This window comes from Cyrtonyx montezumae, unplaced genomic scaffold (assembly GCF_038088225.1).
Source record: "Cyrtonyx montezumae isolate F1298 unplaced genomic scaffold, pur_monq_1.0 scaffold_5, whole genome shotgun sequence".
NCBI lineage: Eukaryota > Metazoa > Chordata > Aves > Galliformes > Odontophoridae > Cyrtonyx > Cyrtonyx montezumae.
In genome coordinates this window covers 13,776,867-13,801,032 of record NW_027072056.1, presented here as the reverse complement: position 1 = coordinate 13,801,032, position 24,166 = coordinate 13,776,867, and the positions used below count along the sequence as shown (strand labels likewise).

The following is a 24,166-nucleotide window of genomic DNA, read 5'->3' as shown; positions in this document are numbered from 1 at the left end:
ATTCTCCTCAATTAAAATACAGGCGTGGAGAGAGAAAGCAGTGGTGATTTTCTATGGTTAGCACAAATGGTGAAGTGCAGATAGCTGCAGTGGACATACCCAAGGAGGGATGTTTTGTGCAAACCCCAGAGGAAAAGCAGCAAACAAAAAAGGGGATAAAAAAGAGTCTGTACCAGTGCAACTGACTGCATCACCCAGAATCCTTCCGAAGAATTTCTGCATTTTCTGCAGAGTACATAATTGAAGGAGAATTTTTGATAAAGACTAAATTGTGTACGGGCATGAAAAATTCAGCAGGGAATTTAAGCCATTTCCAAACCACATGAAACATTAAACGTTTCACTCAATAATAGCTTGAAGATGGCATGCATCATCCCAAGCTTTAAGCAGTCATCTGATTTTTCTCTTGCAACTGTTAAATATATAGTAAAGGGGAGCTAAAGTAGATTTTATCTTCTTTCTCCTGGTAAGTGCAGAACTATTGCTTTGAACAGTTTTGCTGACTGACCTGACGAACCCCTTAGTTTTCCCATCTTGGCCAGGTGAACTTAGCTGCAACATTTTCAAGAGCATGGGTAGATATCAGTGCTGAGATCACAGCACATCCTGTGCTGGTCTTCACATCCAGCCTTGGGCTCTCATCTAATGGCTCTCAAAGCAGCCATCTAAATCCCCCAGAATTAAAGATTTTAATCAAACAAGATGCTAATCACCATGACATGACATGATATACGCGTGACCTAATAAGGGTTGAGAGTAAATCCATCAGTCTCTTGAAAACAGCACTGTTTCTTACATGATCTTCAACAGCCACATCTAAGTTTTGCCTAGATGTGGTATTAGATTTTAAAGCTTTGTTATGTCAGTGTTTTAAAATTTGAAATGCTTCATTTGTGTAGATTAATATTGGCTAATTTCAGATTATTCTTGGGTTTGTTTTTGATTACTTCACTTTTTCTTTGCAGTACCCAAACATCTGGTTTTCTCTTTAAATAAGGTATTCACTTGGGTGTCTTTCATCAAAGAAACCCAACTATAATTATTTTATTCCTCTAGGACAGAGCTTTTGAAGGAACTGCATAAAACTGTAAGGCAGTCACTTTGGATGACTCTTCTGCTCTCTGAGTGGATGCTCAAACAGTGTACCCATTTTAATTGTTTTCTTAGAGGTTACTAATATTGGACGGGGGATTTGGAGTGAAGGTCAATCATTAATCTGAAAAAGAATGGGTTGGAATTCCTCACCTAACTCAACTTAATTCTTTGTCCAGAATTGTCCAAGTTGCAGCTTTGAGGGAAAACTGAACCTCAGGGTAGAGGTTCGAGGAGTCCAGCCTTGAAGCTCAAGCAGTACATTACTACAGTTTATCTTTTCTTTTCTTTTTTTTTTTTTTTTTTTTTTTGCACAGCATTTTCTACAAGAATAAATCTCTGGCTTTTCCAAGAAAACCACAATCTGTGCAGAAGATTTTAATTTTCTTCCACATTTTTCCTTTTAACAACATCCACAAATATTTCAGTAATTCATTTTCTGTAGCCTTGGTTATAGATAAAAGTTTTAACTCAAGCTGAAGTTAATCTTACCCAGGTTTCTCTCCACCAGAGAATTGACCCTGCTTTTGGTGCGGTGTGTTGCACTGCAAGGGCCCCTTCTTGGTTCCTGCTGTTTCCCTGGGCTGCTGCCAGACCCTTGGACTTGTTGTCTGGAAGGGAGGCACCTTATGCTCGGCACAGTCACAGCAAAACTGCTTGTGGAATTGACTGCTTTCTCAGAATGGTCAGAAGTTCAAATAACTGCAAAATCATGATCATCGTTGTAGGGAGTGCGAGATGAGGGATGTGTTTTCCCCAGAACCAGTGCAGGTACAAGTAAAGAGGGTTAAGGGGGTACATGGATTTTATGGGCTATAGAAAACATAAACATAATTACTTAAAGAGTCAGCTCAGCAAGCTGTTTCCTAAGTAGGGGTCTCTGAGCTGCCAGGAGGCCAGTGATCCACACTTGTGGATCATGTTTTAGCGTGAAGTTCACCTCAAAGAAGAGAGCCTACATCATATTTTCCCTTCTGCTTTCTGTGCTATTCGAAAGTACTCTATTTTTTGTTTTGTCATAATGCCATTTCTCTTCTGTGATCTATCTAGATCATGTGTGACATTTAGAGCAGATAGGAACCAAACTTCATCCACAAAGACTGCCACCACTACATGCAAATGAATATGTATGTGTGAACCTGTATACATTCATATAGAAATACAGATCTATATTTATATGTGGAGATTTTGAGCATTAGTTACTTGGAAAGAAGAAAATAGAAATGAATTATTTTTGTCCAACATTTGTTGAGTAATCTTCAAAGACTGAGGATGTAATTTTATATTCAAGCATTATACTTGGTGAATGAGAAAGAAAATGATTTTATAGCATGTCGAAAATCTAGATAGCTTTTCTGCCTCCCAGTAGCATTGACTAATTGCAACAGAAAAAAGAAAGCAAGCCCATGCTGTTCATATTGCTGGAAACAGTGAACTAAGACGTATCTGATAAAGACACATGCTCTGCTTTAGTCTGGAAGTGTGAATGTTTCTGAGGGTTACACAGGGAGGGGACGAACTGCACGAGCCAGTTTGGGAATCAGCTTACATTTTCTTGTTCAGTTAATCTATGAGAGCTGTACATGCAATTTTCCACTGGGTGGTTCTGTTCCAATCTACCAGGGTAGCCAGCAGGCTCTGTGAAGAGGAAGCTGTGCAGGAAGGTGGACCCCACTATCGAAGGAGATGCTCCAGCTGCAGCAGGGGTTTTGTTGTCTCTCTCCGTTGCGTGCTGGGCTGGCAGGATGGAACCAGCACTTCCAGATGTGCGCAGCGTGGGCCACTGCTGGCTCTGACATTCAAACCAAGGCAGCAGCACATTGTGTTTCCTCTGACTGTTCAGATTTCAATTCACCCTCAAAGTGGGAAAGCAACACACAACAAAACAAAAACTATTAGAAGCAAAGATAAGTTTGATTGCCTAAAAACTCTTGGCTGCAGCTCCTGAAACTGGAGGAAGTGCCCTGGCAGTCAGGAGCTCTGGGAGGTCATTTTCCTGATCTGTGCAGTGTCTTGTATGTCATCACTCGGCACATGGAGAGCTTGGTTGGTGATAAGAGTGGGTGCTGGCCCCATCTTCCCCAGCTGCCTCTGCTGGGGGAAAGCTGTGATGACCTATGGTGCTTTGTGCCGAAAAACAAATCGTTTATTCGTACCATGTCACAGGATCCAGGGAGAATGCAATCTACATTCAGTGACATAACTCATTTTTAGAACTCCTTCACAACAGCCTCCTTTAGTAAATTAATGCCTGTGTCAAGTCTCGTCAGGAGCTCTTAGCAATGAACAAATGAGTTTAACACCATAATCTAATAAACAAACAGATAACCATTTTTGGCTTTGTTCTGAGTAATACCACGCTTCTCTTGCTGAGCTGCTTCATGGAGCTTCTGCTCTTCAGAAGCAGAGGATGTGTGTAGGAATGCAGTGTAATTCCCTTCTGAGGATGGGATTTGCTCATCTGACTTAGATGCCCTGATTTCCAGCATATTTCCAGTTGTTTCTGTTGAAATCTTTCCATCTCAGCAGGCTGTTTGCTGTCATTTTTAAAAGTCATTTGGAACTACTTTTGCCCCTGTTTATTTGACCTGAGCAGCTGCAGCTCAGAGTGGGGTCTCATCATACTAATTGCTGCACAGGCCAAGACCGGCTCTCTCCTAAATACACTCGGTAGAGGGAAGGCAAGGATGGCAGTGCATGCTTGTGACACAGTGGGGATAAGTGACATGCCCAAAATCCTAGATCTGTGGCAAAGAGTGGTGCTTAATCCTTCTCAATTAATCCTATGACTGTTCTTCCCTCTATTTTAGCTTAGGTTTTAATTAGCATTTTCATAGAATCATAGGATCATTAAGGTTGGAAAAACCACTAAAATTGTCCAACTCCAGCCCATCCCCACCATGCCCACTGACCGTGTCCCTCAGTGCCACATCTCCACTGTTCTTTAACACCTCCAGGGACCTCCAGCACCTTCACCACCTCCCTGGACAGCCTGTGCCAGTGCACCACCACTCTTTCACGGAATAATTTCAGAGAATTCAGTCCAAAACTGAACGCAATACTCCAGGTGTCATGGGCTGTTTTTGCAGTGACTCAGAAAGCTTTAGCAAAGGATGGGTTTATTTTCCTTGGAGCTGGTCTGTGATGCTAGCAGAGCAGACCTCATCTTCACACAGACAGCAGTGTGACAATCTGCTGGGTGTTAATGACATCTGAGTGGGAGCAGAATGGCTTCATTTGCATGGGGTTTCGGAAGATGTGGAGTTGAGGTGAGCAAAATCTCTCACGTTGCAGAGAGGTTGGTGCGAGACATTTAGCTAGAATTCTTCATCACTACAATCATCCAGAAAAAATAAGTGGAATAACCAAAACACAGCCTTGTATAGATGCTAGATGTTACTGATGCTTAGCACTGCGTGCTGTAAGATCACTGTGTAGGATGTGGATGGAAGAACACCAAGTAGCTTCTGTCCAACTCCACGAGCCTTGGGAGCACTCAGGCTGTGAGGCATTGCTTGCCTTTTGCTGGACAGGGTTCATGGAGAAGCCCAGGAAAAGCTCAACCACATCAAATAAGCGATGTTTTCACAATGAGGGGCATCCCGTGTGGCAAAGCAGCTGAGGTTTTGCATAAGTTGGGGAACTGAGCCCTTGTTTCCTATTTGTGAACTAATTACTGCCTTTGTGGGTGTTTGTGAGGGAGGTCAGTGAGTTCTAACATGAACCAGAGTTGGGGGGGGGATTTTCCCCACCAGTGACTTGAGCAAGGATGAAATGGCAGTGTGCAGGACACTAAAAATAGCACCTATTCATGCTAAATGAAGTTGCTTGATAAAGGCTGAATGGTTTGAAGGCTTGCTGTGGCGTGCCAGCTCCACGCCTTCTAGCAGCCACGCTAAGCCGAAACCTTCCAGGCAATGCCCAGGGGTCCAGCTCTGGTCCCAGTGGAGATCAAAACGTCGGACCCCAACGTCAGCATGACTGTGTTCAGATCTCCACGCTGGCACTCCTCCATGCACTCCTCTGTCCCCACCTGCAAGCTCTAGTGACTTTTTCTGGCTCCAGTACGGCTGGAAGAAATCCAGAGCGATTCCAGCAGAGCTATTTTGGGTTTGAGTTTGTAGGAGGAATTGTACCTGGAGGTTTTGAGTTAATCGCACGGTCATTTTTCCTCTGTATATTTAAACACAGAAGTTAATTAACATTTGAAAGTTTCACAGGCTGCTTCTTTTCATTATCTCAGCGAGCTGTAGTAAAGGGCTGCATGACAGGAGGCTGATAGCCGTGCTGAAGTGGTGCAGATGGGAAGGATGCTGGGGAATTGGTTCTGGCTCGTCCCGAGGGCTGGACAGTTGGGTGATGGGATGAAGGTTGAGGTGAGGAGCATGAGCCACCATGGTATGCGCTGCCGATTGACTTGCTGCGTAGTAAACAAAATTAGCAGATGATTGTTGGCGTGTGTTTTTTTGTTGGAAGAGAATATTTTAAGCAGGACTGCGATTCATGGTCCTGAACTGTAGGGGACTAATGTTCCTGTTCTCCAGCTGGGAGAAACTAATTCAACATCTTGTGTTGTAAACACTCACTCATTTTAACTGATTACACCTCCAATGTTCCTCAAATCACTAAAATTACTAATTGCTATTCCTTACACATCAGAGAGTGAATCCTGAATAATTAACCCCAAATAAAATTAGATGAATTGGCCCTTTTAATTAGAATCCCTGCTGCTGTTTGTTCTGAGCTTCCTTTTCTTACCGTTAAGAGACTTTTAGAATGATTAAAACTGTTTAAGACTTAAACAGCCAGTGACCTTTTAATACAATATAAATCCATAAAAGCAATATTTCAGCTTGCAGGTGGTGAAGTAAATTTTTAGTGCAACTATGTGACAGATTCAGTGTTCGTTTTTAAATGCAGAGAGTAAAATTAGCCAGTGGGGGGTGAGGGTTTTCATTTTTTTATTCTCCCCCCGCTTATTAATACAGCAGCTGATTTAACAAAAGTAGTTCAAATGATAGAATTAGCCATGGGTAAGAAAGTGGTAGTTTAAAACGATGCTTTGGATTGGCTTTATTTTAGGGATGGCTGGTGAATATGGCGTGTATGTAGGCCAGCTGTGTAGGTGGTGTGTCATGGTTTGACCTGCACTAACATGATGTCATTGACCACCCATGATATGAGCCCACAAAGGATGTGCCAGCACAGAGCATCATTTTAACTGTGATAGGTGTTAAATAAAGATACTACAGGAAAATGGTCACTATGGGCAATGTAATGGATGAGAGGATGCAAAGTAGGTTGCGTGTTCACACCTAAGAGTCACCAGCCTACATTTACCACTTGAGCAGCCTCACTTCTGCAGTATGAAAATCTTCAGGAGCGCTTTGGGATAGCTCAGTATTCTGCAAGATTTTACAGTGGTTGTTGTGGGTGTGGAGAGAAATTCCAGGTAAGCTCAATCAAATGGATTTTAGCCCAGGGCTAGAAGAATTAGGTTCTAAGTGTAAATGTTAATCATTTTACCATAGATCACCCACAAATTGCTACCGCAGTTTTCTGCAGTAGAAGTTAAACACTTGACCAGGCAATGGAAAATGACTGTCTGCTCAGTGCTTTCCAGAAGGCAGTCTGTTTGGATCAGAACAGAAACACGTCAGTGGGGGCTGCTCAACTGCTGCCCGTGCTCTGCTCTCTGACTCCGGGGGACAGCTCGGTTTTTCAGGTGATTCAAACCAATTCTGAACTGTCCTCAGAGTCAGCAATGATGATAAAGGGTTGTTTTCGTTTGGAGGAAGAAAAATGAAAACCATCTGGGCAATCTTCTTCAGATGTCAGAGATCTGAGAGCTCCAGTGTGAGTCCTGTTTTGTTGGTTGATAGATGTCGTTAAGTTATTGTTTCAGGGAAAAATATGATGTTTTGCTATTTTGTGTTTCCGAGGGTTTTCCCCCCAAACAGTATCTTCTTACTGAATATGTGAGATCATCTTCGTGTCTAGAAGTTTCAAAGCTGCAAATCTTGATGTCTAAACAACTGTGTCAGTCAATGGGGGAGGCAATTACTGTGGTGCAATCCCTTTGCTGACTGGCAGATGCTTCGCCCTGAAAACAAAGGCTTGAGGCAATGATTCCTGATCGTGCACAAAACCCCGTGTGCTGAGGCACTGAGAGTTGCCCATGAGCAATAAAGGTGCTTGCTGCATCAGACAGCATGTTTTCCTCAGCTGCCACTGGTACCCAGAGGGCATCAGGCAGACAGTGGTAAAAGTCTATGAGTTTCCATTCAGTCCTGTGCTCATGTAGACTCTATTAAAGTTGTGAACAAATGTTTAGCTCTATATTGCGATAGTGAAATTTTCCACGCAGAAAAGGGATGACCCCTTGCCCAGGGGATCCCACGTGGTGGGCACTGGAGGATCTTGGGGACGGGTGGCAGTGATGCACTTGAGACACTCTGTGGGGACATAGGCTGTCAGAGGGGATCTTATCTCTCCCTGACAGGAGGTCCGAGCGAGGTGGGAATTGGCCTCTACTCCTAGGTAACAGCAATTGAAGGAGAAGAAATGTTCAAGTTGTGCCAGGGGAGGTTCAGGTTGGATATTAGGGAAAATTTCTTATGCAAAAGAGTGGTGAGGCATTGGCACAGGCTGCTCAGGGAGGTGGTGGAGTCACTGTCCCTGGAGATGTTCAAGAACCTGGCTGTGGACATGGTTAATGGGCAGTATTGGTGGTACGTGGACAGTTTGTCTACATGATCCTAGAGGTCTTTTCCAGCCTTAATGATTCTGTGATTCTGTGACATTGCTGAGATGGAGCATGTGCTTTCTTTAAGATTTTTCCTCCTTTCCTCCCCAAAAAGTTAATTCTGCGTGTCAGCTAACACTGTTTAGGAACCAGGTTTTACAGTCTTCGGATGCTTCCCTCTCTGCCTGAGGGAGATTCACAGCAATGCCAGTAATAATACAGTAACAGCTTTCCCTCTTCAGTTTGAGAGAAGTTTCTCCTTGAGTTCAATGGGTCCTATGGCTGCATGTGGGAAAGAGGGAAGCGCAGAGGCAGGGTAAATAAGTGAAGCTGTGAGGGAGAAAAGTCTGTCTGTTCACAGAGGACCGTGAAAAGGCCAAACATCTGCACGGTCCCCCCCAGTTCATCACACATCTGCTTTCTGCTCCCCAGCCTGAAACCTCTCCGTCCGCCTTTTAGGGGAGCAGAGCCAGCCACAGGGCTGGGGTGCGGACAGCCAACTCCTCCTGCTCCAAGGATAGCGTTGTCTTCCAAGCTCTGAGAAAGGGCTCTTCTCTTTGTTTCTGTCCTTTTTGCTCTATTTTTTTTTTCTTCTGCAAGATCTTGCCAGTATTTTTTTCCTTTGGGAGGAACAGCCCTTCCAAAGGGGCAAAATGATATTTGTTTTGAATTTGTTACAGCAGTTGTTTTTTTCCCTCTCAGCCTTCTGTTTACGCACAAACCCTGCCCTTTCCCCTATCTCATTCCCTTCGCCCCGTTCCCTACCTAGATTTTGCTTTAGGATATCGAAGGGCTGTAATGAAGGAGCGTGGCTTGGCAGTGCTTGGCAGGAAGATGAGTCTTTGGCTTTGGAGCTGGGGCTAACTGGAGAAACATCATCTAAAGTGTCTTAGGGAAGTGCACATCCGCTGGAGTTGAATTTGTTTGCAAAATCACATCGGTTTGATGAAGGTTCATTTTCAAAGCAAAGGAAAAAAGTTTACTTAGCGTTCCAGCATCACAGCATTTTTAGCATGAAGCACTGAAGATAATCATTTCAAAATATTTCTTCCTTTGTTTTTATTCTGTATTGCATTTTGTATAATATGAAATAAAATGGATTAATTATAGAGCAAAGAGGAGATTCTGCAGATGTCATTGTGTGTATATATACTTTTTAAATCGGTCTTGAACTCTATAATTCCACGAGCCAGTAGGTTTCATAGGGTTTTGTGTATTGAAGTGACATGGTTGTCTTAAATTAGTTTTCATTGTGTTGTTTTCAAACTGTCTTGGTGCATCTGTATTTAGGACAATACTTTCCTAGGGATTCCAGAGTTTTTGGTGTGGGTTGTCGTTCTTGCCCATGCTCTCTTAAAACTGGGAAGAAATTGATTTCCTGGGAAATAAGATCCCTGAAAGTTCTAGAGGGGGTTGGTGCCTTTCAGAGAGCTCATTGCTTTGGGAGGTTTGAAATAGAACAGAAAAGCTTCCCAAGGCTGCAGCCCATCCTTCTTCCCATGGCAAAGAGCTGGAAGGTGCTGCTGGTACCCATGCCCTGTGGAGCTCAGCCCCATGCATCCAAGAACCGTTTTGGCAACCCTATCCAGAGCTGGGGGTTGGAACTGCTGCTTGGTCGCTGGGGATGGTGCTGGGGATCCAATAGGCGGCAGGAAAATGCTGCATCAAGATGTGGAGGGTCAACAGGGAGCCTATGTTTTCTCACAGAAAGGGTTAAAACCCTCCAAAAACCACAACACCAAGACATGTGAAATACCACATTTTTATTCGCTTACCTTAAACTTTTGTTTCTGTTGCAAATGTGCACAGGAGAACCAGCAGTAAACAGCTCCACTTGCAGCATAAAGCTTTATGAGAGGAAATAAAAATATATCAAAGTGGTCCAAAGTACAGATAGCTGCCTCCCCAGGAGCCAAAGCCAGGGCTAATGGCAAGCTCCCCATGTTCCCCATCTTTGGGAGGTGCTTTCAGAGCCTGCTGTCCTATTGCCCATGCCGCTCTGCCATGTTCCTCCTTCATGCTCCCACCCTCTAGTCTTTCCTGGCTTCACAGTGTGCTGCTTTGTATTTGCATCTGCATTGACAGAAGTCTAAGTCAAAGCAAATTTATAGTGGAGATGTTTTATACATCAGTCCCACATGAAAGGCCTTCTCAGGGTTGAAAGAGATGGGTGCTTCTGAGTTTGCAACTGGCCTGCCACTTACTTGGCTGTTGTCACTGGGAAGAGCCTGTGAATTTCCCAGCAGTTTGCTGTGTGAAGCTACAGGGTCCCTATAGGAAAGGGAAGCACAAAGAGCGTGGCTGCCTGCCAACAGTAGATGCAGGAGGTGAACTGGAGAACATCATTTTTAAGCTGGCAAAACAAAAGGTCTCTCAGGCTCCATGACAGAAGAGTGGACATTGGCTCTCATGGCTCCAGCTGCTTCCTGGGAAGCTTGTAGGATGTTGGAGTTGTGCTTGGTGCTCCATCTCCAGCCCTCCAAGTGTCTTCTCCAGCATGGAGTCCTTGCTCACAGTCAGCATCTGGTAGTCTTAATGACCAGAAGTGCTGGCATCATCTAGCAGAGGAGGGGAGTGAATGGAGTGGGATCCATTGCAGGATGGACTCCATTGCTGGAGGACTCCACTGGATGTTAGTCCAAGTTCTTCAGCCCACCTGCAGCAGCTTCAAATACGACGTGAGCTTTGGTGTGTGGAGCTGCATGCTGCTGCCTTCAGGTGGTGTGGCAAGTCACCTGTGGTTCTGCCGAGTTCTGAGAACCCCTAAGCAGTCTGCAGACATTACTGAGCCATCATAGCCGTCTCCTGCAGCAGTGAGGGGAACAGCTCAGTAGGTAGTGATTCAATGATGTGTTGGCTGCCATAGAGGCAGAGCTGTGAGTATTGCACGCGTCACTCTGTGGCCCAGGCATCAAGTACCTGGTCCATCCCCCTAACCCCTCTCTGTGTACTTACTTGCTTTCTCTCCAGGCAGCAGAGAGATGTTCTGAAATGATATGAGAAATTGCTTGTGCTCTGTGATGAGCCTAAGTTCTCTCGATTCTCTCTCCTAGGAGACTTCCTTCCTCCACCTCCACCTCCTGTTGATGACCTCAGGAATGTCACATCACAAGGTGCCTTTCCCCCACCGCCCCCTCTGAATGACGTTGCTTTCAATGCACAGGTAAGAAGACAAGAATTTCATTGGGAGTTCAGAACTGATTCAAAAGAGTTGTGGAAATAAATGTATGGTAATAAAACAAGGTGGCAAAGTGCTGTGGTTTGAGACAACGTGTCAGGAACAACCAAGTCAGCATTAGCAAGTTCTGTTTCCCAAGGAGGGAATATTTCCATTCAAAACTTACTGGGCTATTAAAGGATTTTTCCCATCCAGCTTGAATTAGAAAACTAATTGCGTTCTGCCCTTGTGATAGTGGATGGGAGTGAAACCTTCCCAGAATGGATTGTTTTTTGGAAGGGCCATCTCCTTCCACTGATTGTGGAGAGACTTTAGGGCAGTAATCTGATCCTAAAAGTCCTTTGTTTAGATGCCTAAAATTAAATGAAGCAAATAATCCCTGGCTCAGACTCCAGTGATGTCATTGGGACCCTGCTTTTGCTGGGCTGGATCTTCTAGATTGGCCATCTGGATGAAAGCAGGACTTCTGAAATGCAATGGCATGCGCTGTGTAGATGAAGAGGCTCGGACACCTCTGTGTGGATGCTGCAGGCTCACTTGGTGCATGTTAGAGTAGGAAAGCTGTGTTCAGACCACAGGGACAGGTGGTCAGGATGATCCAGGAGAAGGAATTGAGATCTTGTCACTGGTAACCAGGAGAGTTTAGTTTGTTAGTTGAGCAAAAAGAAGGCTGTGACTGCCAACCTGAAATATGTCTGGGGAACAAACACTGGGGAGGGAGGAGAACTATTTCACCTCTTGTTGGAGGTGAGCCTGAGAGCCAGCAAGTGGGCAGACAGTGAACAGAGTCCAAGAGGCCAGACTTCATTCCTGATGCTGCAGATTTGATTCATGCACCTCTGTAAAAAGAAAGCAGCTCTCTGCTGCATGGGCTTCCTGCATCCTCTTTCCTGAATCAGAGTGTACAGATACTACCACAATGTCCAAACACGTTCCTGCAATGGGTTCAGCATTGGAAGCATCCATAGAGAGAGAAGGGGTTAAAAACAATTATGTTCCCCACTGCCAGGAAAGGCTGTGGCCATCAGGATGTGAGCCATGTGAGGAGGATGGCTTTTGCCAGCCTTGGGGGAATGAAGCAATTCCCCAGCAAGTATTGCTGTGTCTCTCTCTCTCCAAGAAGCCCTCAGGGAGCCAGGCTCTGGGAAATGGCTCCACTGCCTCCCTGCTTCCCCATGGCCTGCCTCAGCCTGTGAGGCTTTTCAGAGAGGAAACCTAACCATGTTCATCAAGAGAGGCTCATGTCTTCTGATCCTTATGCCTCGTTCATCAGGCCTGGGATGTGCCTGAGCTGCATGGAGCACTCACTGGAATTGGCGTGTTGGTGGAACCAGCAGCTGGGCTGGCTCTGCCCGCTGAGCTCATGAAATTGCTATCCGTCACACCCTTTCTCTCTGACTTTGGGAAGCCAAAGCTGGAGCAGTGTTAGCAGCGTCGGGTTTGGCAGGAGTTTGGTTAGAGCTGGATTCCTGTGCAGGACAGCCTGGTTAGGGGGAAGCAGGGCCTGGGGGTGCATCCCTGCATGTCACCACTTTCCACTGTGCTCTGCATAGCTAACACAGAGCTGTCTTTCATCTGTGCTCACTCATCTACTTTTTCCCTTTTCTTTCAGTCCTCAGTGAAAGAGATGGGGAGCGTAAGTCAGTGCAAATCGGGATCTCCTGCTGCAGGGTCAGCTCCTTGTCTTGTGGGAGCAGCAAATGCAAGAGGGAATGCTGTGGTGTTGAGGAGGAAAAGGGCAAATAATAGAAGCATAGAATCGTTACGGTTGGAAAAGATCTCTAAGATCAGCAAGTCCAACCCATCCCCACCATGCCCATTAACCATGTCATTCAGTGCCTCATCTCCACACCTCCATGGAAGGTGACTACCTCAGCTGTGCCAGTACCTCACTGCTCTTTCTGAGAAGAAATGTCTTCCTAATATCCAACCTGTGGCAATGGAGAAAGCTGTTTGATGTCAGTGGGTACTGAACGTGACTGCAGATGGAAGTTGCCCTGCAGATGAGGCAGGGTGAATGGTGGCCATGCTCACTGAGGTGCCATCCTTCAGATACTCCCTCAGGACAGCTCAGCACAAAGGCAGCACTCATGCACGTGTGCTGGACTGGGCTCCAACAGACTGAAACTGAACCTGTTTCTACTCTCTGCCATCAAACCCCATCATCTCTGGGCCTCAGTTTTTTCTCTGTTGATTCATGTGCCAGAGCCTCTGCTCCCATGGCTGGGAGCAGCTCACTGTGCACTGTGCCCTCCAGGTAAAAACTTTTTACACTATGTGTTGATGAGGGCAGCAGCAGATATCTGTGCAATTTATTATCATTTCGTGCATAGCTGTCTGATGTCTGAAAGCCACACAGAGTATTGCAGTTTAAGTTGTAGCTTTTGGAGCAGCAGTTAAAATAATAATGCCCAGTTTTCATAGGGCTGTTTATCTCTGGATCTGTGTTTGGACGGCAGAGCTGGCTGCTTAGGATTGCATCCAAAAAGGTACTTTAGTATCTGACTTCGTTCTAGGTGCCTGCACTGAGGTCTGTGCCACGAAATACTTTTGCAATAGATCTGTCCTTTTCCTGTAATTTCTGTTTGTTCATCCAGATGCATCACGTTCCGACTGGCAGCAGGGCTGGGGAGAAAAGGGGAAGGAAATTTCAACTCTTTTCCTATTAACTGTAATATTTCAGGAAAAAAAAAAAGAATAAAAAGAAAGAGAGGAAAAAAAAAAGTTTCGTTTAAAAGCCAGCATAACCAGCGTGCTGTTGCTGGGATCAGCTGTGTTGGGAAGTTCCCTTTCGGCCGAAGGCAGTGGTGATGGCAGGGGCTTGTTCCAAGGGCGGCGATGGTGTGTTTGACAAATAAGGACATAGCAAAGAGGCTTTTGCCACGTTGGCTTGTGCTCAGTTTAAAAGAAGAAAAAAAAAATTCTGGACGGGAAGAAAAATGAAATCACTGTTTGTCAAAGGGAAATAGATAGATGTGGGAGGCAGGGAGATTTCTTTCTTCATTTTGCCTTCTGCTCTCCAAAAAGGCACTCTCAGCAGGCCGGGGAAAGCACAGACATGAGGAGCTCGCACAAGTGTCCAGCTCTGCTCACAGTGGGACCCTTGCTAACAGCAGCGGCTCTTTGGGATGGGACCTGCACAGGGTGATGTGAACAGCTTTCACTGCTAATTACCCCCAGGTGCCATTTCTGCAGCACAGATCCGATGTTCATTTGGGACCTTAGCTGAAACCGAAGCAGAAACTGTGCTCAGCTCAGAGATCACATCACTCCCGGCAGTCCCTGGCCGTTATCAGCATGTTTTATTGACAAGCCACAAAGCCCTTCACAAAAGAAGCCCTCAGTCTGTGCCTGATAAGGAAGCTGAAGCAGGGAAAGTGATGTGCCTGGGTCACTGGGCCAGCCAGTGTGGGCTGAGAGTAGTGCCCAGATCCTGTGTCCTGAGCAATTGTTGCCTGCCTCCCCGAGCATGTGCTGCTGCTGCCTTTTCCATGAAAACCTTTTGGTGTTTTCAGTTTGGAGCATCTATTTTGAGAAGGCTCTGGGGAAGGGAAGAGCGTGGGGTGCTGCCTGGGATCGCCCACCTCCTGCTCTACTGGGCTCTGCCTGTGGCAGGGCTTACTCGAAATTTGCCTTCCTTTGAATGCTTGGAGAAGGCAAAAAGACCAAAGAGAGCAGAAAGTGTGTTCAGCCTCCCTCTAGTGCTAGATTTTGTTAATCATCGCATTTATGGGCCTGGGCTTAGGTGCTCGCTAGCGAGGAGCATCTGTAGTGCTGACAGCCACTGTGCTCCTGCAAGGAGTGGGTGCTCCTGGAGCCTCTGCAGATCGAGCCCTGCCCTGTGTGCACAGCTTTCAGCTGCAAGAGCCCGTGTCTGCAGGTTTCTGTCGCTCCTAACCTGATTTATTAAAATCCATGTGATAAGCAACTGCCTTTTATCTAAATTGAAGCCGGATCCAACAGTATAAATAAATTACCTGGTGATGTTAGCCCTCTCATTCAAACCTTGGCTTTGCAAGAATGCTTTTGATCTGCCTCCCTCCTTCTGCCGTCCTCGTGTGTTTGAGGCATGGCAATGAGCTGTGTTCTGAGCTGGGCTCGAGCAAATCACAAGCGTGTTCCCTGCATGGCTGAGTGCTCACCAGCTCCCTGCAGGCTGGTGTGTGTTTCTTCTCTTATAGGGCTCTCTGGGAACTGAGGTAAGAAAATCAGTAATACAGAGTCTGTATATGTCGATGAATATCTGGATATCTCATATACGTGCATATATATATAAGAAATGTGTAATAAGCAGGGATGTAGAGTAGGCCTACACGTTATGGGGGAAGAAGCTTGCACATTTTATCACTGCTGCTTTTTTATCCCTGTCTGTGGGTAGCGTGACCGGTAAATGCAGGATCACAAGCGCAGAGCAACACTGAGCATGCCTTTCAGTCTCCTCTTGATGCAGCCCATCTTATACGCATGTTTGTTTTACAATGCCAAACCACATTCTATTTTAAATCTGTAATGAACCTCTATTCTCATCTATGTAACTTTCCAATCCATACTCTCTTCAGAATAGACAAAGATGGTTATTATAAACCACAAATCTTACAGAAAGGGTAAACTGGAAAAGTTTTAATTGTGTAGCGTAAGCCTGCCATTCATCTTTCTGCCTGGCTATTAATATCTTGGCAGTGTTATAGTGCAAAACAGCCTTTAATAGCTAAACCTCTCTGCAAGGACTACAAAGAGAGCAAGGATCCAAACAGTTAACTGTTCTCATTATTTTCATCATGGTTATTACTGCGTTATTTAATGTATTTGTTCTGGTATTGTTTCATGTAGTAGCAGTGGGCCGGGTGTGCCAGGACCCGTGCTGCTGCATATTCGGGAGCAGAACTGTGCTGGGCCTGCGAGATGCTTTCAGAGAAGGAACAGAAGTGGCTTTTGGTCATGTGCCATACGGCGAGTGATGAGGTGCAGGAGCAGAAGAAAGCAGCAGCTAATACAGAGCACATGTAAATAAGGGCAAGGGCCCATCTAAATGGTTGTAATAGGAAACAGGTCGGAGGGATTGCTGAGTGTGGGTTCAGAGATCATAGAATCACAGAATCATTGCAGAGAGGTTAATCTGTGAGCTGGGTCATGCAGAGAGGTTAATCTGTGAGCTGGGTCATCCTTTCGTGTGCAGCAGAGGCTGGAATGGGATGAGTAAAGTGGGAGGCATGGAGAGCATGCAGAACAAAGCAGTAATTTTGTCCTCTCAGCCTGCAGTGACCAATAGGAAGCAAAACAATCACTGCATCCAAGGTAGAGTTATTCAAACAGGTGGAAAACAGGTAATGAAAAAGTGGGAATCCTCCCGTCATATTAAATGAACTAAGAGATAGTAGAGAGGGAGCTAACATGATCAGTATTGAAGACTTTTACATTCTTCTCATTTCTGAGTTCTGTTCAGATCTTCTGTTGGATTAGAAGGAGGTCCTAGGAAGGACTGCTTGCTCTTATGTCAAATCCTGGTAGGCTGTGTTGCATTAGGGAAATGCAAAGTAGTGGCGAGACTAAGACAAACAAACTGTCAGTAGCAAAAGGAATTCTAAAAACTGCAGCGGGGACAAATTATTTTGCCTTTTCTGTGAAGCTGTCCGTGGCTGGAAGATGTGGTTTGAGAAGATGAAGCTTTTCCATGGAGCTTGGTTGTAGGGGTAGGCTGGGATGTGACACAGCAAGCAGGAGTCAGATTCCCACCTTGATTTTGATGCCTTAAGTACTACAGTACTGTGAAGTAAGCTCCAGTCAACCAAGTTGAAAAGAAATGCATGTGTACTCGTTGTCTGTCTAAATTTGGTTTTGCAGCCCTGGATAATTTCAAAGAAAGCCAGCTTCACCCTGATCTGTGCCCAGTATTTAAACAGTGTGGGTATGAAGAGGGTGTGAGTGCATCAAATCTCCAAGAATGTAAGTGGCTCACATGCATGTTCTCGTCTCTAATTTTTAGTTTCCATCACTTAAAAACACCATGGCTCTGGCTGACATGACAGGTGGTTTTGGTGTCAGAAAGGGTTGTCTCTGCAAGCAGCGTGCAGCATGGAGAGGAGGTAGAAATAGCAGCAGAAAGTGTTGCAGCCAGAGCTGAAGGAATTTGTTCCAGGACAGAAAGGCAGGTATGGCTTTGAATGTTTGTTGCTATTAAACTCCATCTTTGTAGGACCGTTCCCCACAGTTGTAATTTTCCGTTCTGATTAGCTGCTGAAAATACAGGATGTTGATTAGCTTTAAAGGACAAAAAGCAGGTAAGAAAGAGCATCTGGAAAACATCACAATGTTTTTAGGGCTTTGTTTTCAGTTGTGTGAGAAGTGAAGTAGGAATGTTTGGGGAAACTGTAGCAGCTCCAAGCATTACTCAAGTCAGCAAGAGACAGCTCCATCAGAGGTACTGCACATGACATCTCCCGTTCAGCAGTGCCAGTCCCCAGCTCCGTCCGTCCCCATCTCATTGTTTCTGTATCTCTGTTTTGCCATGGAAACAGCCTCCTGTCTCATCACATCCCAGCTCTGGCCTTCGTCCTCGGCTCTGGTACTCTGCTCATTCCTGAGCTGCTCTTCCCACACCTGGCTCTGTAAATTCACCCTGTGCAGCTCTGCAGAGCCCCTCTGTGTTTTCCCGCAGACGTCACTGTCGAGGACCTTGCAAACATTTGGTGCCAGCACTTCCCAGGGCTGACGGCAGGGCTGCCCGCCCAGAGCAGCATTCAGTAGGTGCTAGGGCTGGGTGAGCCTCCGACAGAAATTTAGGCTCAGAGTGAGTTTTCTGCTCTGAAGTAAATCCCATTTAGTTTCTGTGGCTCCAAGGAACAGTAGAGTTCACAGAATCATAGAATGGATTGGGTTGGAAGAGACCTCAAAGATCATTTTGTTCCAACTCCCTTGCAACCCTTGTGGGCAGGGTTGCCAACTGCTAGACCAAGCAAAAAGACTTTGTCCTGTGGCCTAATGTGTACTGGAGACATCACAATTTCTGATGCACGGCTGCTATCAGGCACGAGTTCTTAATGAAAACCAACAACTTTCAATCATTTATCTGCATATGGGCAGTATTGAGACAAACCTTGGAGCTCACTGGGAAGGATCTGCATGCTGGGAATTCTCCTTGCAAGGTTTCATGGTGGTCACTGGGCAGTGCAGATTTGATTGTGCGGATTTAGTATCACTCAGATACTGTTTCTTCACCTGAGGTTCTTAGGCTTATCTGAGGCTGCATCAAGGCTGAGTGCAGTCTTTCCTCTTCTCAGCTTGGACATATAGTAGATGAACTACTTGAACTTGACTCTGTACTCAGAAAGCCAAACCTGAGCCATCCACTTTCATGTAGTTTTGTACATCCATTTTCCTGACACCTTGCCAGGTTCTGCAGTAGACTCTTGAATCCTTGCACTTTTTGGCATGTACCCCTTCCTGTTACAGCGAAACAAGCAAACAAATTCCAAAATATGTTATATATTCAACTTCTGCACTTGGAGCACATTCAGACTGAGAAAACTGAATGGCCAATTTTTTTATTTTATTTTATTTTTAGCGGTGATTTCAGAATAGCTTCACAGCCTGCATTCAGGAATGCATTCTCAAACTCAGAGAAGCTTGACTGCGTGCTTGAACTTCATTAAAGTTGATAGAACTTCAGCACATGTGTAAAATTAAGCATAAACTTATGTTTTATACAGTCTTCTTGCAGGTGACACTAGCAGCTGCATATGGATTTCCGACATGTGATTAAATTCCAAAAGGAGTTTTTAAAAACAGTTTTAGTCAACCTTAATTTTCTGAAATTGGTAGCTTTAACAAAACCTATCTTTTTTGATTAAAATTGCCTGAGACGTGTCCCTTTTTAAAAGCTCTTCATTTAACTGTCACAATATACAGATTTGTGTGGGATAGAGTTTCTTCATGTAAATTTAATTTCCAGTTAAAGTGGTACAAACACAAAGTGATTTCAGCAGATATTTGGGAACTCCACGGTGCCTTTGCTTTCGCCTCCTCGGATCTGGGGCCAGGCAGGGCCATGAGCTGCTTCTCCCGGTCATTCAGAGAGACCAAAGGCACCCTCCAACATCAGGAGAGGGGAAGTCATGAAAGTTGGTTCTAGTTTTTTAGAATCATCATAGAATTGTTTGAGTTAGAGGAGACCTTTAAAGGCCATCTGGTCCAACTCCTGCAGTGAGAAGGGACACCTACAGCTCCATCAGATACTCAGAACTCTGTCCAGCCTGACCTTGGGTGTCTCCAGGGAGGGGACACCCACCATCTCTCTGGGCACCCTGTGCCAATGCCTCTCCACCTTCACTTCCTTATATCCAATCTAAATCTCCCCTTTTTTAGTTTGAAACCTCTTTCCCTTGTCCTACCAGTTTAATTAACTGCTATTAGGCATAAGTGAATATCTCTTTTAGTTGTAAACAAAATCTGTCTGGCTTCAGCTTGCTGGTTGTGCCATGTTTTCCTATTTTGCAGGATGGGACAGTCCTGCAGTATCTGACATTTTTGTTCTGGGAAGCTGTCTAGGTATAGCTATTGAGCTGCTCAATCTCCTTTATAAGTGAAACCAAGTGAGCTCTGTAAGTGTCTTGTTGTCAGCTGTTTCTGCTTTTCTGGAGAGTCTCTCAAGTTTTTAAAACACTTCCTCCCAACCTGGACACAATATTTCAGTGTCAGACTCAACAAAAGTGTTGAAAGAAGAAAAATTGCCAGTCGTCAGCTCTGCATGTCTCTTGCTCTGATATTGCACAGTACAGGGAAGGAGGGAACTGGAGCTGGGCATTTCTCCCTAATGGGTACAACTCCCTTCCGAGTGTAAGCACCCTGGCACATCCCTAGGCACATTATTTCAGTTATGGGACTTGTAAAACTGACTATTGGAGGTGGATCTTCCACATGTGGCTTCCATTCAGATAGCCTTTGGTGGAAAAGAGCATCCAAGATAAATCTTGTCAAAAATACGTGCCCCTTTTCTTGCCTCTCACTGTCTTCAACCCGTTCTTATTTGACAATACAATTCACTTAAAAGTTCTGGGGAAAAGTTTAGGGGCTGGTACAATATTCATGAAGAGGAAATAAAATGGAGTGTAAAAGCTGCTCTACTCCAGAGGAACATGGCGAGAGAGCATCCTCACCTCCTTGTGGCTGCTGGGCTTCCTCTGGCAGCGCCTTGGACACCAGATGTGTGCGTGTAGGCGTGTGTAATTCATGGCTTGTCAGACACGTCCTGTGCACTTGGAGACATCCTCCTCTTCCCTCTTAAGCCAGAAAAGGAAAGAGGAAGATGATGGCTTGGCCAGGATGGTGGAGGTTGAGGGATTCTCTGCTCGTGGTCATTGCCATTGTATCTTTCATGAATGTGACTTCCATGGAGTAGGAGTGAGTAGAAAGGCCTTCCTTTACTGCAGCAGACACTTAATGAGCTATTTGGTCTCTATAATCAATTGAACTTTGTATTGGGTAATTGGTTGCTGTTCGGTTGTGGTTCCCATTGGAGGCAGATGATGAAATATCCAATATCTCCTCAGCTCTCAGTTTTTCTGGAAGCAGTGATGCTCTGTGGCGAACATCAGCTCTGCTTGATGGCTAATTAGACATTAATTTGTGATGATTTTGGAGCAGATTTTAAGTTGGAGGGAGAGCGGGCAAAGAAATGGGACACTTTTAAGTCACCATAATTATCAGTAATGAGTTCTAATGTAATTGTATTAATTAAAGGAAAAAGAATATATATCCTGCTGCTGTAAAGTCAGTTACAGTCACTGAAAGTCATGCTGAGTTGAAAGGATTTCATGGCCAACTCTTCTTGCCCTATGAGCAGAGAAGTAGTGCTGTCCTGCAGAAGACATAAAGAAAATGTTGATGTATTCCACATTATATTGTATATTCTGCAGACGAACAAGAGAGTTTCACTAATTCAATTTAATTCCCAAGGACGAGTGATTGTAACTCCACTCGGAGAATATTAAATTGCCTTAATGGAAAAATAAACTGGTTTTATTCTCCCCCTTCTCTCCCCATCTTCCTCATTCAGCTTTCAAATAACTTTAGGTGCCTCCTTAGTTTATTAATACACTTCTCATCTTGCTGCTGATTTAGCATCTGGTAGCACTTAGCACAGGGAAGACTCCCAGGACTTTTGATCAGACATGTTAAGTAAACTATGGGGGCTGTCAGCTCTGCTGCTGACAGATGGTGGCTAGTGGGACTCCCCTCCATCCATCCCCACACTTCTTTATCAAACCCATCGTGTTGCTTTCATGTGCCTCTTGCTTGTGTTGTAGCTGGTCCACAGTGAGAAGATCCTCCGGCTGATGAAAGATCATGTGCTTATTTGCTGGTTTTTACTAGTGCCACAGTCTTGAAAGCCAAGTTTAGACTGTGCTGAAAATTCCAAGACTTCCTTCCATGAGCAACAGCCAGAAGTTGGAAGCCCAAAAAGACCTTCTGCAGGTTTCAATGCCCATGGTGGCAACTGGATCCAGCACTGGGATCTGATGTAGTTAGGGTGATCCTACAGTGAAATTGCAGATGGAGATCTGATGCCTTGGGCGGTGATTTGTCATCTTCTGGCTTGTTCTGTCAGGGCTGGAACGGCAAATGTAGAGAATGAAACAGCCGTTAAGGATCTGCTTTGGCCCAGTGGATTAGTGTTCATCTGGTGGACAGAAGGAGCTGGTTTAAGTTCCTCATCCTGCCTGGTGCTCTGCAACCCCTTGCTCCCACCCCTCTATCTGGTTGCCCTGTGATCCAGCTGACAACATGCTCCTTGGGACAGGGATGTTTCCTTTGATCTGTGTGCAGTGCCTATCAGACTGACCTCCAGGGAAATATAAAACATCGTTGCAATACAGATTCATAATGGGAATGAAGTCTTTGCTCTCCTTCTTATATGGGTCCCAAGAGGCTGAGTGCAATTGACTACGTTTTCTGTTATCTCAGCTCCCAGGAGGGAAGAAGTGGGTTTCCAGGTGTTGGTCCAAGTCCTGCAGTAAGGCAGTGATCTGTCAATAACCTGCAGAGCCTGATGCATATTCAACAGCAGAAGGAGTGACTGCAGAGTGACAGCTGGCAAACAGAAAGCACAGTGGTGGTGTACTGGAGGTGTAAATATGCAGACCCAAATCAGATCAGCGAGTGCCGATAGGCCAGGCAAAAAAGTAAAAGGGGGAGCACAGAGTATCGTTTATTTATTTATTCATCTTTGAAGTGTCTTCATAGTTTTCTTCCATGTTTTTCCATTTGCCTTTGAAACCCATGTAAACTCACAGCAGCCACGGTGTAATGCAGCAGAAGTAGCTCCACAGCTCAGCAGCACATTCTGTGATGAAACACCAAGTGTGTGTTGTTTTGAAACTGATACCTTCTCGTTTCTTACTTTCTTCTTCAGTTATCTTCCTTTTTTTTTAATCATTATTTATTTAAACCTCCTATACAACACTGAAGTTATAAATTGTTTTTTCAGATTTCGCAAGATGTTCCTTGGCAATGCTGGCAAATAACCTTTCTCCTTGTTCATTTGCCCCAGCTGTAAACCTTGCAGTTCTTTACAACACCTTGTTGCTTTAGAGACAAATCAATTAATCCTGATAGTACCCATAGCTATTTACTGGTGATAGAATCACTGAATCATTAAGGTTGGAAAAGACGTCTGAGATCATCTAGTCCAACTGTTAACCCATCCCCCCCGTGCTCGCTAACCGTGTCCCTCAGTGCCCTTATCTTGAACACCTCCAGGGGCAAATGATGGGAAGCATTGTGTTGGCTGAATGCTGCTGGGGCAGCAAGGTGGGCTCCTGCTGCATAGTGCACGGCTCCCACACCCCCTCATTTAAACCCAGTTGCAGGCGGTCCAATTTACGGGCAGATCTTCAAAAGTGGCCAGAGCTGTAGGAACGTTGCTCGGTTAAATGACATTTGTGTCAGAGAGACTCCGAGCGATGCCTTTGAACAGCCCACTTCAAACTTTTGAAGTGTTTTCCTTTGGTGCGGCTAGCATCCAGAACACAAACCAGGTAAAACCACTCCATGCCTTAAAAAAGAAAGAGCAGGGGAAAAAATAAATCAAAACCCAACTTCCCTTTGGCTTTTATTCTTGATGTCATCAAAAGACTAAAAAGGATATTTCGGGCCTGGCTTCAGCCTGATGGAACAGCAGGGAAGTTCTTTTCTATTAGATCCTTGATACAATCACGTCTGGTGAAATCACTGCGGTCACATCTGCTGAAATCTTCCATCATTTCGGATTTGTTTCAAAAAACTCAATCTGTCTGTTTTTAAAGGGCACGACTACTTTTCCGGCCCCTCCTTGGTGCCTGGAACAGTGATTTTCTATCAGTCAAACATCTTAGACCCTCCTGGCCCAGAATGCTGCAGTCAGCTCTTGTCACCATATGCGTGCTTCGCAGGGCAGCCTCTTCTAACTGCTTTCATTTACATCAGGGGATTTGAAACAAAACGTTTGCACTTGTCTGAGAATAGACGCAGCAGCTCATGGTCTGGGTGCCTCATTTTTTTCTGATGGATGCCCTTGAGGATGCATCTTTTTGCCACTGCACTGGCTTTTTGAGCTTTACGTGGCTCCTGTGACCTTCGAAGGAAGGTTGAGAAATTGTGTGGTGAAAGACATGGGGAAGCAAGAGCGTGTGCTGGAAGAGGATCTTGCCTCTGGCAGTGGTTCCATCCAGTTTGCCTCCATCCCATCACCCAAAGGTACCTCTATACCTGTAGGGCAGAGCACTTCCCAGCAAGAGCAGCTTGCATTCTCCAACACCAATGAAATGTGCTCAACTGAGCCTGCTTTGGACAAGCTTTGTGCTAAGCCAGTGGGTGGAAGGGAGGTGGATCTCCGTGGCGAAAAACAGTGCTGTCTCAAGCCCTGGTGCCCTAACCCTGATCTAACCATAACCCACACACATCTCTTGTCACAATGACTGTCCCAGGCTGCAGCACTGCATGGCAGCAAACAAGATGAGGAGAAACAGGGAAACAGAGCACGACAGAGAGGTTGGGTCTGGGTTGGGAGAGGAATTTGGGGCAGGAGCTAGGAGGGACATCTGGGAACCAGATTCTTCTTCCTGACCCTATTGCAAGGAGCTGACGTGGACAAACAGCAATGTCCTTGCATCCCTGCC

General features: G+C 45.2%; 1 protein-coding gene across 1 annotated transcript in view; it reads left to right on the top strand.

Moving 5' to 3' along the window:
- Positions 1-24,166, top strand: part of LPP (LIM domain containing preferred translocation partner in lipoma) — a 370,558-nt gene that overhangs the window by 192,496 nt on the left and 153,896 nt on the right. Inside the window, exon 7 of the mRNA XM_065748152.1 lies at positions 10,891-11,000. Coding sequence (XP_065604224.1) covers positions 10,891-11,000 — 110 coding nt within the window. The remainder of the gene's footprint in view (positions 1-10,890; positions 11,001-24,166) is intronic.